A 15112-nucleotide genomic window follows, 5' to 3' on the forward strand; every position below is an offset into this window, starting at 1 on the left:
GGGCAAATTCTTCAATTACAGCCTAATCAACGTGTACGCACCGACAAACGATAAATCCGACGACGTGAAGGACACGCTTTATGAATGTCTTGATAAAGCCTATGGAGAGTGCCCAAAGCATGACGTGAAAATTGTTATCGGAGACGCTAACGCTCAGGTCGGTAGAGAGGACTTTTTCCGTCCCATAATCGGTAGGGAGAGCCTTCACTCCGCTACCAATGACAACGGCCTACGGCTAGTAAATTTTGCTGCTGCCAGAGGGATGGCCATCAGTAGCACCTACTTTGCACGAAAGAACATCCGAAAGCACACCTGGAGACACCCAAATGGTGAAACTTGCAACCAGATAGACCATGTTCTGGTGGATGGGCGCCATTTCTCGGATGTTATCGATGTGCGGACATTCAGAGGTCCGAACATTGACTCTGATCACTACCTCGTTGTCAGTAAAATTCGATCACGGTTGTCAACTGTATCGAACGAAAGATCACAGCGAACGATGCGTTACAATATCCAGCGATTGTCGGCGGAAGGAGTATCGGCTGAGTACCGCCAGAAGCTCGACGAACGGATAAGTGCAATCAACGTTAGCGACAACATCAACGATCTATGGGAGTCGATCCATGGAGCGGTGAGCACAACAGCACGAGAAGTGGTAGGCACTGCACAGATGCGACCCAGGACGGGCTGGTTCGATGTGGAGTGTCAGAGAGTGACAGACGAGAAGAACGTTGCCAGAAGCCGGATGCTGGTGTCGGGTACCCGATCGAATAGAGATCGGTACAAAGAAGCAAGAGCAGCCGAAAAACGAACCCACCGCAAGAAGAAGAAAGAGTACGAAGAACAAGTGATTATCGAGGCGCAGGAAAAAATGGAGCAGAACGATATGCGGAGGTTTTATGAGTCTGTCAATGGCGTGCGGAGAAAGACAGTGCCATCTCCCGTCATGTGCAACGACCAACAAGGAAATTTGCTGACAGATAAAACCGAAGTGGCTGCCAGGTGGAAGCAACACTTCGAGACTTTGTTGAATGGAGGAAGTGACGGTGCATCGGAGAACAGACTAGATATTAGCGATGATGGACAAGCTGTGGAGTCGCCTACACTAGATGAGGTTAAAAAAGCTATTAAAGAGCTGAAAAACAATAAGACTACGGGGAAGGACCAGCTCCCGACTGAACTACTCAAACATGGCAGTGAGCAGCTTTATGAAGTTCTGCACCATATTATGTCGAAAATATGGGAAGACGAGGGAATGCCTGCTAGCTGATTAGACAACCTAATTTGCCCTCTCTTTAAGAAAGGACACATACTGGAGTGTGCCAATTACCGAGGAATAACCCTCCTTAATTCGGCGTACAAAATTATGTCCCGTATTCTGTTCAACAGATTGAGACCGCTTGAAGAGTTCTTCGTCGGCGAATACCAAGCAGGTTTTCGTGAGGGCCGATCAACGACGGATCAAATGTTTACCCTGAGACAAATCCTTGATACATTCCGGGAGTACAACTTGCAGACACATCATCTGTTTATTGATTTCAAGGCGGCGTACGATTCAGTGAAACGGAATGAATTATGGCAAATTATGCTTGAACATGGTTTTCCGGCGAAACTGATACGGCTGATTCGTATAACGTTGGACGGATCGAAATCAAGTGTAAGGGTTGCGGATGAAATTTCGACGTCATTTGTTACCTTAGATGGATTAAAGCAGGGTGATGCACTCTCGAACCTACTGTTCAATATAGCGCTCGAGGGAGCGATTAGGAGAGCTGGTGTGCAAAGAAGCGGTACCATTATCACAAAATCGCATATGCTCCTGGGATTTGCGGATGATATCAATATTATCGGAATTGATCGTCGTGCCGTGGAAGAGGCTTTTGCGCCTTTTAAGAGGGAGACAGCGAGGATTGGACTCACGATCAATACCAGCAAAACGAAGTACATGGTCGCTGGCAATCAACGTGGGTTCATTAGTGGTGGTGGTAGCGAAATAGTGCTGGATGGTGAAAAATTTGAAATGGTAGAAGAATTTATGTATCTTGGAACATTAGTGACGTGCGATAATGATGTTACCCGCGAGGTGAAAAGGCGTATTGCAGCTGCAAATAGGGCTTATTACGGACTTCGTAACCAGCTTAAGTCCCGTAGTCTGCAAACGAAAACAAAACTCGCGCTGTATACTACTCTGATTCTTCCGGTGGCTTTATACGGCCATGAGACATGGACGTTAAAGGAAGCTGATCGGAGAGCTCTCGGAGTGTTTGAGCGTAAGGTGCTGCGGACAATACTCGGCGGTAAACAGGAGAACGGTATCTGGCGGCGTCGCATGAATCACGAATTGTACCAGGTGTATAAAGGGCTGGATATTATTAAGCTTATACAACACGGCAGACTACGGTGGGCTGGTCACGTTGTTATTATGCCGGAAGAACGACAAGCGAAGATAATATTTAGTAGAGAACCCGGAAGAGGCCGCAGGCTTCGTGGAAGGCCACGTACACGATGGATTTTTGCAGTTGAAGAGGACCTGAGGGCGCTCAATGTTCAGGGCGACTGGAAGCGATTGGCCCAGGATCGAGTCCAGTGGAGAAGGATACTCCATTCGGCGTAGGTTCATCGAAGAGCTGTAGCCCATCAAATATAAATATAAATATAAAGTCAACTTTAGGTAAACTAAATTTACTAAACTCTGCTTTGGGTAATATGTTTTCACGTGGTTTGAGGTAAACTACATAGTGTTAGAAGAGTAATTTTCCTCAAAATTGGGTTATTGGGCCAAATTAGAGTTTTAAGCGAAAACAAACCTCTTTTGAGCTGTTAGCGCCCAACCATTTGAATACTTGATGTCAGCACTATAAAGTATTTCTGCTTTCTCCAGAGTTATTTGAAAAAATTCATAATTCTCAGTTTTGTATTGGAACAAGAAATTTATTCTTAGTGCATAGTATCTGACTGTATGGTAATTTAAAGCACTTTGAATTTTTTTTTGCTCTGTTATGTCGTTAAAAACAATAAAACGATGTATATTTATCTTGCACAGCTGAAATAGGGGAAGTGTACCGGTTTTGGCCACCTTAGTGCCTAATTTGGCCAACCCTAAAAAATGCATATTTTCCAAAAAAAATATCGATCAGTTTCAACAGCGAAGATAGATAAGGGATGCATCTCCTGTTAGAGCTAATAAAACCCTCGAAAATTGCTTTACTTCTGGAGTTATGAGAGAAACTGGCCAAATTAGGAACATGGCCAAAACTGGTACAGTTACCCTAATGAAATAAAAGCTCGTGTAAATTAATTTACAGCACCATTCATACTTGTAAAAGAAACTACAAGCCAACGCTAATAATTTGTACTTGTATTTTCTTTATGCAACAGTTACTTGTAAATTCTGCTAAATATTATTAGTGCTCTTTACTTGTAATATTAGACTTGTAAATTGATACTTGTAGATTCATTATGCAACGAAAAAATACAAATTACAAGCTACTCTACTAAAATTATTAGTAAAATTTCGATTATGCTACAGGCCCCTGGTAATCTTTCTTCGGCTCTTGGTGTCTGCTGGAGGAAATGCAAAGTCCGACTCCTCACGTGAAGGAATGATAATAATTATCAATAAACTCTCAAACTGTCAAGCAGCGGTACACTATCAGCCAGATTTTTGGAATTATCATTTCTAGACCAACATTTGAAAAGGGCGTAACAGCCAAAATTTATTCCTTCTGATTCTTCGTCTACATATAAAGCTTTATATGTGGACGAAGATTCAGGAGGAATAAATTTTGGCTGTTACGCCCTTTTCAATTGTTGGTCTAGATTTGATAACTTCGCAGGTGTGAAAAGTAGGCGAGTTGTTATCGGCGATAACTTTTCAAATCTTGCAACACAAAATTATTATTTTAATGTAAACCAAACTAATCTAATACCAATTTAATGTAAACAATGAAGCTCAATCGAATGTTTGGCATTGTAGGGCATGTAGGGAAAAAAGTTCAAAAGTAGCATTCACCAATAATGATTCGAATCAAGATACAATTATCGAACGATTCTTACTCTCTAGCGAGTTTTTATTAATTGATAATTTGGATATGTGATCGCTTGAGAGTGTTATTCATCCTCGTTTATTTGAAAAAAATATTTTTATCATCCTTTTTAAATGTTAGTCTCACTCAATCTCAGGAGAGCAGGATAAACAGCGAAAACAGATTCACCCTGGGCTTGAAACACGCTTATGCTTTGGTCTCATCGAACAGAAAAGTCGAAAACCTGTATATTACATACAGCTACGTAGTTCAACGTCACCTTTGCGTACAACCCGATTGGGCTGCACCTTTGAGTTTTTATACATTTCAAGAGGACACCAAAGGGGTGGCAAAAACTATATCACGGGGGTGGCGAAAATTTAATCAAAAGTTTTATGAAGTAGCAATAATTTATTGTCATAATTAAATCAGATTTCCTAGAAAAACATTAGCTTCATATAATAGTCCCGAAAACATCCACAATAATTAGAATATTTTGAATTTTGCGACAGTTATAGAGATAAACGTACGTTTAGGGTGGCGAAATATAGTACATACTTCTACCAGATTGAAAAACTTATTTAGGTGGTGGCTTATTGAATGAAGGGGCTCGTGCAGAGTATGGTTTGTGCTTCGTGGGTTCAGGTTAAATAAAATCGCGTCGATGGAGTGGCCGATCGGGAGCCGAGTTAGCACAGCAAAACAGTCGATATCTCCCGTAGTCCCGTAAGTAGCTTCCCTGCAAACGCGGACTGAGCAAATGTCTGCCATATTTACCTCAAACGATTCTATTTGCAGACGGCGACAACGTTTAATGTACAGTGGCAGGTTCATCGGGTCGCGTCACCTGAGGAGCCGAAGTGCAAATAATCACATCGCTCCTGTAATACCAATAGACGCTAGATCTTGCTAGCTTCTTTTGTGCGTTTACCTCTTTGGTTTTTGGTCACCATATCAGCAAACTATATGTAACTTTTAAACGAATCACTTATGTGTACATCCACATCACCCTTTTAGTGTTCATAGTTCAGTGGGATATCACGAGTGATATTTAAAAAATAATATACGCCAGCACCTTTAAATCAATGTTGAACTTAGATGTTGCACACAACCTGATTCGTCAAACGATTCTATAGACACGCTCAAACAAAGCGCCAACTTGTCTTATTTCCTGGAACAGTGTCAGTGCTGGCTGAAGCATTTTCTTGAAGGCGAAGTCAATGTTGGTCCAACATGTTTATGCATGTATCCGCCACTCCGCCAGATGTGTGTAGAAAAAATATTTCGACCCTTTAGTAACGGTTGCGATAAATTTATGTCTGTCCCAAAAAAGCTTTTGAAAATCCAATCTGTTTATAAAGGTTCCTAATTTAGGTAATACTTAACAAATCTTATTACTTCTGTACAGGGATTGAACTTATCATTTCATTATCATTTAGTATTCAGCCAATAACTCATTCCAGAGGCGGAATTCCGAAAAGTGTTGTATGGCGGACTTCTAGCGCTGATTCGCCTCTACAACTTTGTCTAAGGGTACATTCCTTTATAATATTCACCGCGGGAAACGCTAGTATCATTTTATATACTAAATGATAATAACACTTATTATCATTAAGTATATTGAGAGTTCCTAGCGTTTCACGTTGTTAATATTTGACATAGAGACAAAATTGTAGAAGGGAATCAGCGCTAGAAGTCCGCCATACAACACTTTCCGGAATTCCGCCTCTGGAATGAGTTATTGCCTGAATACTAAATGATAATGAAATGATAAGTTCAATCCCTGTCTGTATTGTATCAAAAAAAAATCAGAGATTCGCGTTTAGAACACGGTTGATTTATTCCGCTAGCCAGATCAATAAAATTCTTTCCTGCTCTCATTATTATCCAAAGGGATTCCTTTTCTGCCTAAGTTAAGTAACACAGTTTCCTAGTAATATCTTCTCACTTTCATCTCACAATCTTGGCATCTCCTACCATTTCACCCCATACATATACAGATAAACAAAATAACATGATCAGAAAAAAACAAAAAAAAAACGAATGAGGGTGCTACATTATAAGAACTTTTCAAAAGTACAAAGAAATACAGTCACATCTCTGCAGCGGAGGAGATTCGGTTCGTTCCGATCACTTTGGTCGGGAGTAATTTTGGTTTCGTTTTCAGTATAAGATTCTTGTCCGCACTCACCTCTGATCAGCACGACATGACGCTCGCTGAATTCATTCCTTACCGTTTTATGATCGGTCGCGGCCGATGTCAGTTAGACTCACCGGTCGAGATCGTTTGATTTCATCCCAGCCAATTTGGCAGGAACGACTGTCATCAGCTGTTCTGTGGAAGAGACATCGTGGGGGTTTAATTTTTATGAACATTTATGATGAGTTCTAGATTTAATTACTTGTCCTTTGGTAATTACAATCAGGATGTACATATAGGAAGACCATTTGGGCAGCCCCCTTAGATTCCCGTCCGCAACGTTAATAACTCAGCCGTAATGCACTAGACTAATGAACAATTAATGTGGACGGGAATAAGGGATGCTGCCCAAATGGCCAAATCTATTGTAAAGAAATAATGATATACATAACTGGCCCGACTGAATTATTGAACTTTCCCAAAAGTTCTTTTAAAACATTAGCCTTTTTGTGTATTTAGCAGAATTTGATTACTTTAAGTCTCATATTTCAAAAATATGGCCTTGGCTGTTAAAGCTGTTCTTAATTCATTCTATTCCTTGTTGTTTTAATTTAAGGCTTATTCCACCTCCATTTCAAGAATAAGAACTTTCATCGTACATACTATGCAATATGCATGCTATTTTTCATTCTTCGAGTTTTAATGAAATAGCTACCGTCGTGCGGGGCTTCTTTTGAAAAATAAGGGGCTACTTTGGACATTTTAAAACAAGAATTATAACGAAAATAACTATAAAATTGACATTATCACCAATCGGGTGTCTTGTTGATAGTTGGATGGCAACTTTCTGTTTCAAATTTGGTATTTTTTCCGTTTATTTTTTTCAAAAAATCAAAAATCCAAAGTAGCCCCCGGAATCAAAAGAAGCCCCGCACGACGGTACGCCAACGAATTAACGATACTAGTACATAATTATGACATCCAGAAAATAGAGGATTGAGAAAATTAAAAATATTGCAAAAAGCTCACCTCGGGCGAAATTTCCACGTGGACCCATGTGAACAGCGGCTTGCGAATCAAATTGATCAACTTGTAGTGCAGCGAGTTCAATCCATCACTGTCAAATCGCTTCGCCCCGGTAACAAGCTTCTCGTACCTGTATGGGCAGAATAGAACATGCAATAAGGAAAATGTTGGAAAATCACGTGATAATGTGAAATAATTTAACCCCTCCGTTTTTCGGCGAACACCTAATTATTTTATTTCCCCCATCGCTGCGGTTTTACCTTTTCGGGTTAGCCTTCTCCTTTTTGTGGCTCAGCATTGTATAGCGTGCGATATTGACAGGATAGCGTGCGATGTGGAACCCGATGTGTTTCAGCCTATACCAAAAAAAAAACAAACGTAGAAAACCAACAATTAGGTAAAACAAATCGTGGCTCAATGCCGCAGGACACGCACCTATTGGACATGTCGTCATCCTCGCCACCCCATCCCCAGAACGAGTTGGAAAAGCCGTTAACGGCGCGGAACTGCTTCGCGGTCATTGCGGATACACCGCCAAAAATTGTACTATAAGGCAGCTTGAAGCCGAACGTGTCTACGGCAACGGACATGTGCCGTGGTTGATCCGGACAGGTGTACAGATTCCGATCGTCCATCGGAAGCAGGTCGACGTCGTGGAACACCATGCAGTCCCAGGTTTTCTGCTTCATGGCTTCGGCGAAACCAACGTTCATCAGCGATGCCCGGTTGAACTGTGATCCGGCCGCCTGTTCCACGATGTAGATGCCATACTCGATCTGCTGTTTCATCAGGAATGGATGAAGATTCTTCAGAAAAACAGGTAAATGATGCTCACGGTCCCGGTAGGGCACGATGACTGCCACCCGGTCGTGAGCTGTGCACTCGCGAGGAGTATATTGACCACCGGGCTGCAGCTTGGTGGACAGCTTTAGTTCCACCGACGAGAGCGTTTCGAAAGTGGGGTCCACTTCGACGGGACCATCTGGAAATGAAATTGTGATTGAGGTTGGTGTATAACTTGGACACCTAAATTGTCTGTTATAAAACTAGTTAGATGTTGTATAACTGCAAGTCATAGAGAGAAAATGAATCATACTCACCCAAATTTGGCGGAATAGGTGGACAACTCTTTCCACCGAGAATTTTCACGAGGCTGTTCAACAGCTGAGTGCCATTGTCACTGCTTCCTCCTTCAGTCTGTAAAGTTTCGTTTTGCTGCTGACGCTGTGCTCCAGGAACAATTTTCTTACCGCTACTATTGGTTATGGGCTCTTTACTACTTACAACATCTAGGAGATTCTCACTGTTATCGCTAATGCTACTGGAATTTTTGCTACTTAACCATCTAAGATTAGTATCGTTGCTGAGGCTGTCACTCGCCGTCGGTTGAGATTCGTTGAACTTTTGAGATTTTGGCGATTGCACAGCGGGAGTGTTAGTATTATCGTGGGGATTTATTTGCTGGAGGGACCCGGACTGATTGTAGTTGGAGTGGGGACTATGGTTAGCATTGTTTGTGCCATTGCTGCTGCTATCGGCGCTTCGGTTCTGATTTAGCGCGTGAACTTGAACGAACCGGTCGGAACTGATTCTTGTGCGTTTCGGCCATTGTGTGGTTCTGTGGAAGTAGGAAAGCATAATGAATCAGCCTAATGGTAATTGCAACGATTATGCGGTTTAGCTTACCCCATCCGAGGCAGACCTATCGGTGTAGAGTCCCAACGAGAGCCGAGCAAATTGAGCAGTATCAGCAGGAATCCAGCCACCAACACCGCATTGATGGCGTGCGCACGGCTACACGAAGCCATGGGGCCATTTAGGGGGTGGTGGGGGCTAACCTTGATAGAGGCGTGTGAGTTACGAAAATTGCACTGCGGATGCCAGTTTTGTTGTACAGGAAGGTAGGCAGCGTGTACTTAAAATTCCTTCCTGCTATGGTTGGTTCTGCGGTTGGACATCGTCTGAAAAAGTTATTCGAAACAAAACATTAACACCGGTTGACTGGGCAGAATATCGAGCAATAGGACGGCTACGGTGAAACGTCGGAGGCAGAATAGGAAATGAAAAATTCATTAGTGTCTGGTTGTGTAAATGACTCGGCAAAGGGTGCTGCTTTACGACATGCGATTGGGTGGAAAACTGGTTGAAGGACACCCGTGTAGGAAAGCAGGGCATTATTCTACACCCACTGGCGGACCGGTACCGGTTCCCAAATGGTATCGGGTACCAACATAGAAATGCTGGTCATCCCCCGTCATTGGTTCAAGTGTCGCTCACAATGCCCACTATTGGTTTAGTGTGCCATCTATTATTTTGTGATAATTTGAGCTACGCACGCAAGGTGTGTATGATAAACTGTACATTAAGCGCGCAATTATCTACTTGGTTGATTTTTATTTGTTAGAATATTCTGTTGAATGTTTTAATGATTGATGTCGATTTGATTTAAGACAGGATCAGCTTGATAAAGGTATCTAGTATAAAATCATGAAAACAGATTTAGAAATTTGATTAAATTTAAAGTAAGAAATTCAAAAATAATATCATTATACAATTCGTGTTACGATAAATTGAAAATCACAGACTGTAACTACCTATCAATATCCTTTTTGGTATGTATTATTTTATGATTATTTTCAGATGATCAAATAATAGATCAGAGTTAACATACTGAACATACTATAGAGAACATGAGCACGGTGGTCCATTTTATGTATTCTAATTGAAATATAGATTGGATACCCATCTGTTGTCCCGTATGGATTCTATGCTGACATTTTCCGCCCAACCCATTCATAAGCATACAAAACTGTTTCGTAAATCGTGGGGGTGGCAACAATTTGTCTTTCATTGCCCCTATTCTCCAAATTGATGAAAGGAACGACCTTTTCAGCCTTCGTGTAGGATCGTTGAACCCAGTAGCATGAATAATGTGCACTCCTGATCAATCTCTACCTCTAATATATTGCGTTCGGTTTATAAGTTCTGTTGTTAATTCACTGGACAAAGAAATGGAACTTGGCTTTCATAAATTCGGCACAACAAATTGGTTTAAGATTGTTTGGTATAATTTATCTACAAGTTTGTATGGGTTTTTAGCTGGACCCTGGCTTAAATCGTATTCAGGCTGCTCATGTGCCGCATTCGAAGTTGACTGACTGCTGACTGGCATTTTTGACAAGCAAGATTAGAACATTTTTTAAGCTTTTAGTGTTGAACTTAATCCTAGAATTAAAAAAAAAACACATTAATAAAGTTAAAAAAAAAAAAGCTTTTAGTGAAATGTATTCACTTGTCATAAGACGAGTTTGTACTATTCCATTTAATTACACCACTTTAGTGGACCTTTGACAGATACGTATTTCGACCTCAACAGTAAGGCCGTCTTCAGTGTCTTGTACTTGGTGGTACCGAGCATCAAATGGAGTAATGCACACGTATACGTGTGCACCAATGAGCTTGACTTTACTAAGGTGGCGCAGATCAGCGATGCGTTCCACTAGTTGTCTCTTTTATTCTCCGGCTGATCTTATGCAACGCAAATAGTGACGTCACTATTTGCGTTGCATAAGATCAGCGGGATAATAAAAGAGACAACTAGTGGCACTCAACGCTGATCTGCGCCACCTTAGTAAAGTCTAACTCCTGCGTGTGCACGACTAAATTTGATGCTGGGTACATTGCACAGTGATGCGTTTGGCTAAAATCGTGAACTTTTTATTTTACCACTTTAGGGTGTTATTTTTTGGCATCGATGTCTTCGGGAATAAATTTAAGAAAAATATGGCGCATCGAATGACGAAAAGTTGTAGTTCCAATTTTTGCCACAGGTGGCGCTGCAAAATGTAACTTCTTCAATAAACGATTTTTTAATATGGTGTCTTTGGCAAAGTTGTAGTGTAAATTATTATGAATTTTATTGCTGAAGACACCGAGTGTCCATCTATCATCGTTTTTGAAATACGGGCGTTTTTTATGGACAGACCCTAAAATAACAGTATTTAAAGATATTTTCGAAACTAACAGTTTCAGGTCAATACAATGTTCTACAAAAATGTACATATAAGCAAAATAGACTACTCTGTGGAAGATACTAGGAATGTTTTAGCAAACATGACCTGCTATCGGCGATTTAAGGCCAACAATAATGATATTTGAAGACTCCATATGCAACAGAGGGGCAAATTAAAGGCAAGAAATCCCCACAGGATTTAAAATATCTGGTCTGTAGTTTCATATGCGTATAATTATGTCTGTCTCCACGTGTATCCAAACAAGTATTTCTAAATTTCATAAATCGACATTTTCAACTGATATTTATATAATAATTGAGATTTCACCACACTGCATACCACGCTGTTGAATGTTAATGTCAAAAGAAGTGCAGCGTGAAGCTATATTTCTGTTCTCTTCATCCAATCATTTCACACAATGCAAATCTGACGTCATACGCTCCTAGAGATGTCGTAAAATCCCGAAAAATCGATTAGTAACTAATCGATTACTCTTTATTCTTGTCGATCATTGAATCGATCCATCGTTGGGTAGTAATCGATTTAAAATTAATCGATTATCACAACAATAAATCGATCAATCGAAGTAATCGATTAATTTGCGACTTAATAGAGATGTCGTTAATTTCCGATTAATCGATTAGTAATTGATAAGTTACTTATTCTCGATTCTTGTCGATTATTGAATCGATTAACCGTTGGTAAGCAAACGATTCAACATAATTCGATTGTCTCAACGATTAATCGATTAATCGAAGTATATATGGTCGGGGTTCAGCCAAATCACACCAAGCGCCAACGAAAAATTACCCATTTTTCTGCCCAAACTTTCGTTTAGCAAATTGAATTGATCGCAAGTCGTGTCGCATATCCCTCAACGCCATTACTGAGGATATCATACTGCAAATGCATGCTTGAATTTTTATGAAACAATTTCCGTTGTCCTTGTAAAAACAAAATATCACAAGTCAGTCAAAAAGCCGCTTGGTGCGGTTTAGCTGAACCCCGACCATATGATAGCGCCTGAATGCTGGCAGTGGTGGGTAGAAAACCAGCTACTGCTTGGGATTCATTTTTAAACTATCATTTATTTGGAAGGCTCATTTGCCGTGAAGCGTTACGGATCCGGAATACAGTTTTTCATGATTATTATACACTAATGTTAGTTTTGGGGAACCGAAAGACTCGCGGTTTGGTCGAGGTTAGGGAATACAATTATACAATAGGAAAGGAAGGGAATTTAGGTGCCTAAATAATTACAATGCTGATGTTCACACAGTTGAAATCCTTGGCGATGTTTCACTTCTGTAACGAAACAAATGTTTTTCAAGAGACAGCAACGAGAGGAAGGCATACGAATGAGGTTTACCGGTACACAACAAGAGGAAGACATTCTTAAGGAATTACGACAGCTAAAGGGGCGGGTGGACGACGATTACAGTCAAACATCAGCAACTTTCAAAAATTGGTGGACAAAGGACATGTATTCGAGATCAAGACCCGCCAACACTTCCCTAATAGGCTTTGGCTGCCTTCCTCGGACCCGAATTCTTGGGATTCATTGGTAAGTGTATAATGTTAAGGTGTCAACTCATTCATTCTCTCGCTTAGCGTTATAGTGATGTCGCAAATTAATCGAGAATTTCGATTAATCGATTCATCGTTGTGATAATCGATTAATTTTAAATCGATTATTACCCAACGATGAATCGATTCAGTAAGAATAAATAGTAATCGATTAGTTACTAATCGATTTTTCGGGATTTTACGACAACCCTAGTAGCGTATGACGTCAGATTTGCATTGTGTGAAATGATTGGATGAAATGAACAGAAATATAGCTTCACGCTGCACTTCTTTTGACATTAACATTTAACAGCGTGGTATGCAGTGTGGTGAAATCTGAATTATTATATAAATATCAGTTGAAAATGTCGATTTATGAAAATTAGAAATACTTGTTTGGATACACGCGGAGACAGACATTATTATACGCATATGAAACTACAGGACTGATATTTTAAATCCTGTGGGGATTTCCTTGCCCCAATTTGCCCCTCTGTTGCATATGGAGTCTTCAAATATCACTATTTTCGACCTTAAATCGTCGATAACAAGTCATGTTTGCTAAAGACATCCCTGGTGTCTTCCAGAAAGTGGTCTATTTTGTTTATATATACATGTTTGTAAAACATTGTATTGACCTGAAACTGTTAGTTTCGAAAATATCTTTAAATATTGTTTTTTTAGGGTCTGTCCATAAAAAACGCCTGTATTTCGAAAACGATCATAGGTGGACACTCGGTGTCTTCAGCAATAAAATTCATAATAAATTACACTACAACTTTGCCAAAGACACCATATTTAAAAATCGTTTATTAAAGAAGTTACATTTTGCAGCGCCACCTGTGGCAAAAATTGGAACTACAACTTTTCGTCATTCGATGGGCCATATTTTTCTAAAATTTATTCCCGAAGACACCGATCCCAAAAAATAACACCCTAAAGTGGTGAAACAAAAAGTTCACGATTTTAGCCAAACGCACCACTGTGCATTGCATGGGCTGCAAAATGGTGGGTTGACATCAAGGAAGGAGCGCTCAACAGAGCTCTGGTCCCCACAAGTCCCTATCTCACGCTTCCACGGGTCGTCCGATGACAAAAGACCGCCAGCTAAGGGTTGTGTACTTAGCTGGTAGTGCAGCCTGGGCACTGTTGTCCTTCTGACATCAGCTAGAGTGAGAAGGTACGCCTCGAGCGTCTGTTCACCAGGAGGTGCGGCTCAAACAGCGGCTGCCTGGTACCCAGCGGCTGATTAACGAAATGCTGTATCGCGTCAGCTATACCTAAGGTGGCAGCCCCATCATCGCGATGTAGGTAACGCGACCCCTCTCAAATACCACGAAAAATGGAGATAGAAGAAAAAGAGAACGTTATTTTTGGCAACCGACCCGGCAACAAAATAAGGACTATGATTGGAAACTCGGTACCTGGAATGTCAGGACCCTAAATGAACCTGGACGAGTGAGCCTTCTGGCTCATGAACTGCAGAAGGTTGGAGTGAACGTGGCCGCTATTCAAGAAGTCCGATGACCCAGATCCGGAGAACGTGAATTCCGAGCCGTGGACCCCACGACCAACACTGCATTCAAGTATAACATCTATCACAGCGGCGGTGAAAAAGCAGAGCATGGAGTTGGTTTCGTAGTGATGGGCAAGCAGATGAAGCGAGTGATGCGGTGGAAACCCATTAGCGAACGAATCTGTGTGTTGAGGATACGGGGCAAATTCTTCAATTACAGCCTAATCAACGTTTACGCACCGACAAACGATAAATCCGACGACGTGAAGGACACGTTTTATGAATGTCTTGACAAAGCCTATGGAGAATGCCCAAAGCATGACGTGAAAATTGTTATCGGAGACGCTAACGCTCAGGTAGAGGTAGAGAGGACTTTTTCCGTCCCATAATCGGTAGGGAGAGCCTTCACTCCGCTACCAATGACAACGGCCTACGGCTAGTAAATTTTGCTGCTGCCAGAGGGATGGCCATCAGTAGCACCTACTTTGCACGATAGAACATCTGAAAGCACACTTGGAGACACCCACATGGTGAAACTTGCAACCAGATAGACCATGTTCTGGTGGATGGACGCCATTTCTCGGATGTTATCAATGTGCGGGCATTCAGAGGTCCGAACATTGACTCTGATCACTACCTCGTTGTCAGTAAAATTCGATCACGGTTGTCAACTGTATCGAACGAAAGATCACAGCGAACGATGCGTTACAATATCCAGCGATTGTCGGCGGAAGGAGTATCGGCTGAGTACCGCCAGAAGCTCGACGAACGGATAAGTGCAATCAACGTTAGCGACAACATCAACGATCTATGGGAGTCGATCCAT

General features: G+C 41.3%; 1 protein-coding gene across 2 annotated transcripts in view; it reads right to left on the reverse strand.

Moving 5' to 3' along the window:
* Nucleotides 1-5840: 5840 nt before the first annotated feature.
* LOC134225476 (beta-1,4-N-acetylgalactosaminyltransferase bre-4) overlaps nt 5841-15112 on the reverse strand; it is a 64952-nt gene continuing 55680 nt past the window's right edge. The window contains exons 2-7 of one of the 2 annotated variants that reach the window (XM_062705578.1): nt 8878-9152; nt 8292-8809; nt 7627-8173; nt 7452-7547; nt 7195-7321; nt 5841-6355 (exon numbers count right to left, since the gene is read on the reverse strand). In XM_062705578.1, coding sequence (XP_062561562.1) covers nt 6296-6355; nt 7195-7321; nt 7452-7547; nt 7627-8173; nt 8292-8809; nt 8878-8999 — 1470 coding nt within the window. In that variant the 5' untranslated portion in view covers nt 9000-9152 and the 3' untranslated portion in view covers nt 5841-6295. Of the gene's footprint in view, nt 6361-7194; nt 7322-7451; nt 7548-7626; nt 8174-8291; nt 8810-8877; nt 9153-15112 lie in introns of both variants that reach the window. The other variant, XM_062705579.1, reaches the window with a different exon arrangement.

The sequence above is a fragment of the Armigeres subalbatus genome, chromosome 3 (genome assembly GCF_024139115.2).
Source record: "Armigeres subalbatus isolate Guangzhou_Male chromosome 3, GZ_Asu_2, whole genome shotgun sequence".
Classification (NCBI taxonomy): domain Eukaryota; kingdom Metazoa; phylum Arthropoda; class Insecta; order Diptera; family Culicidae; genus Armigeres; species Armigeres subalbatus.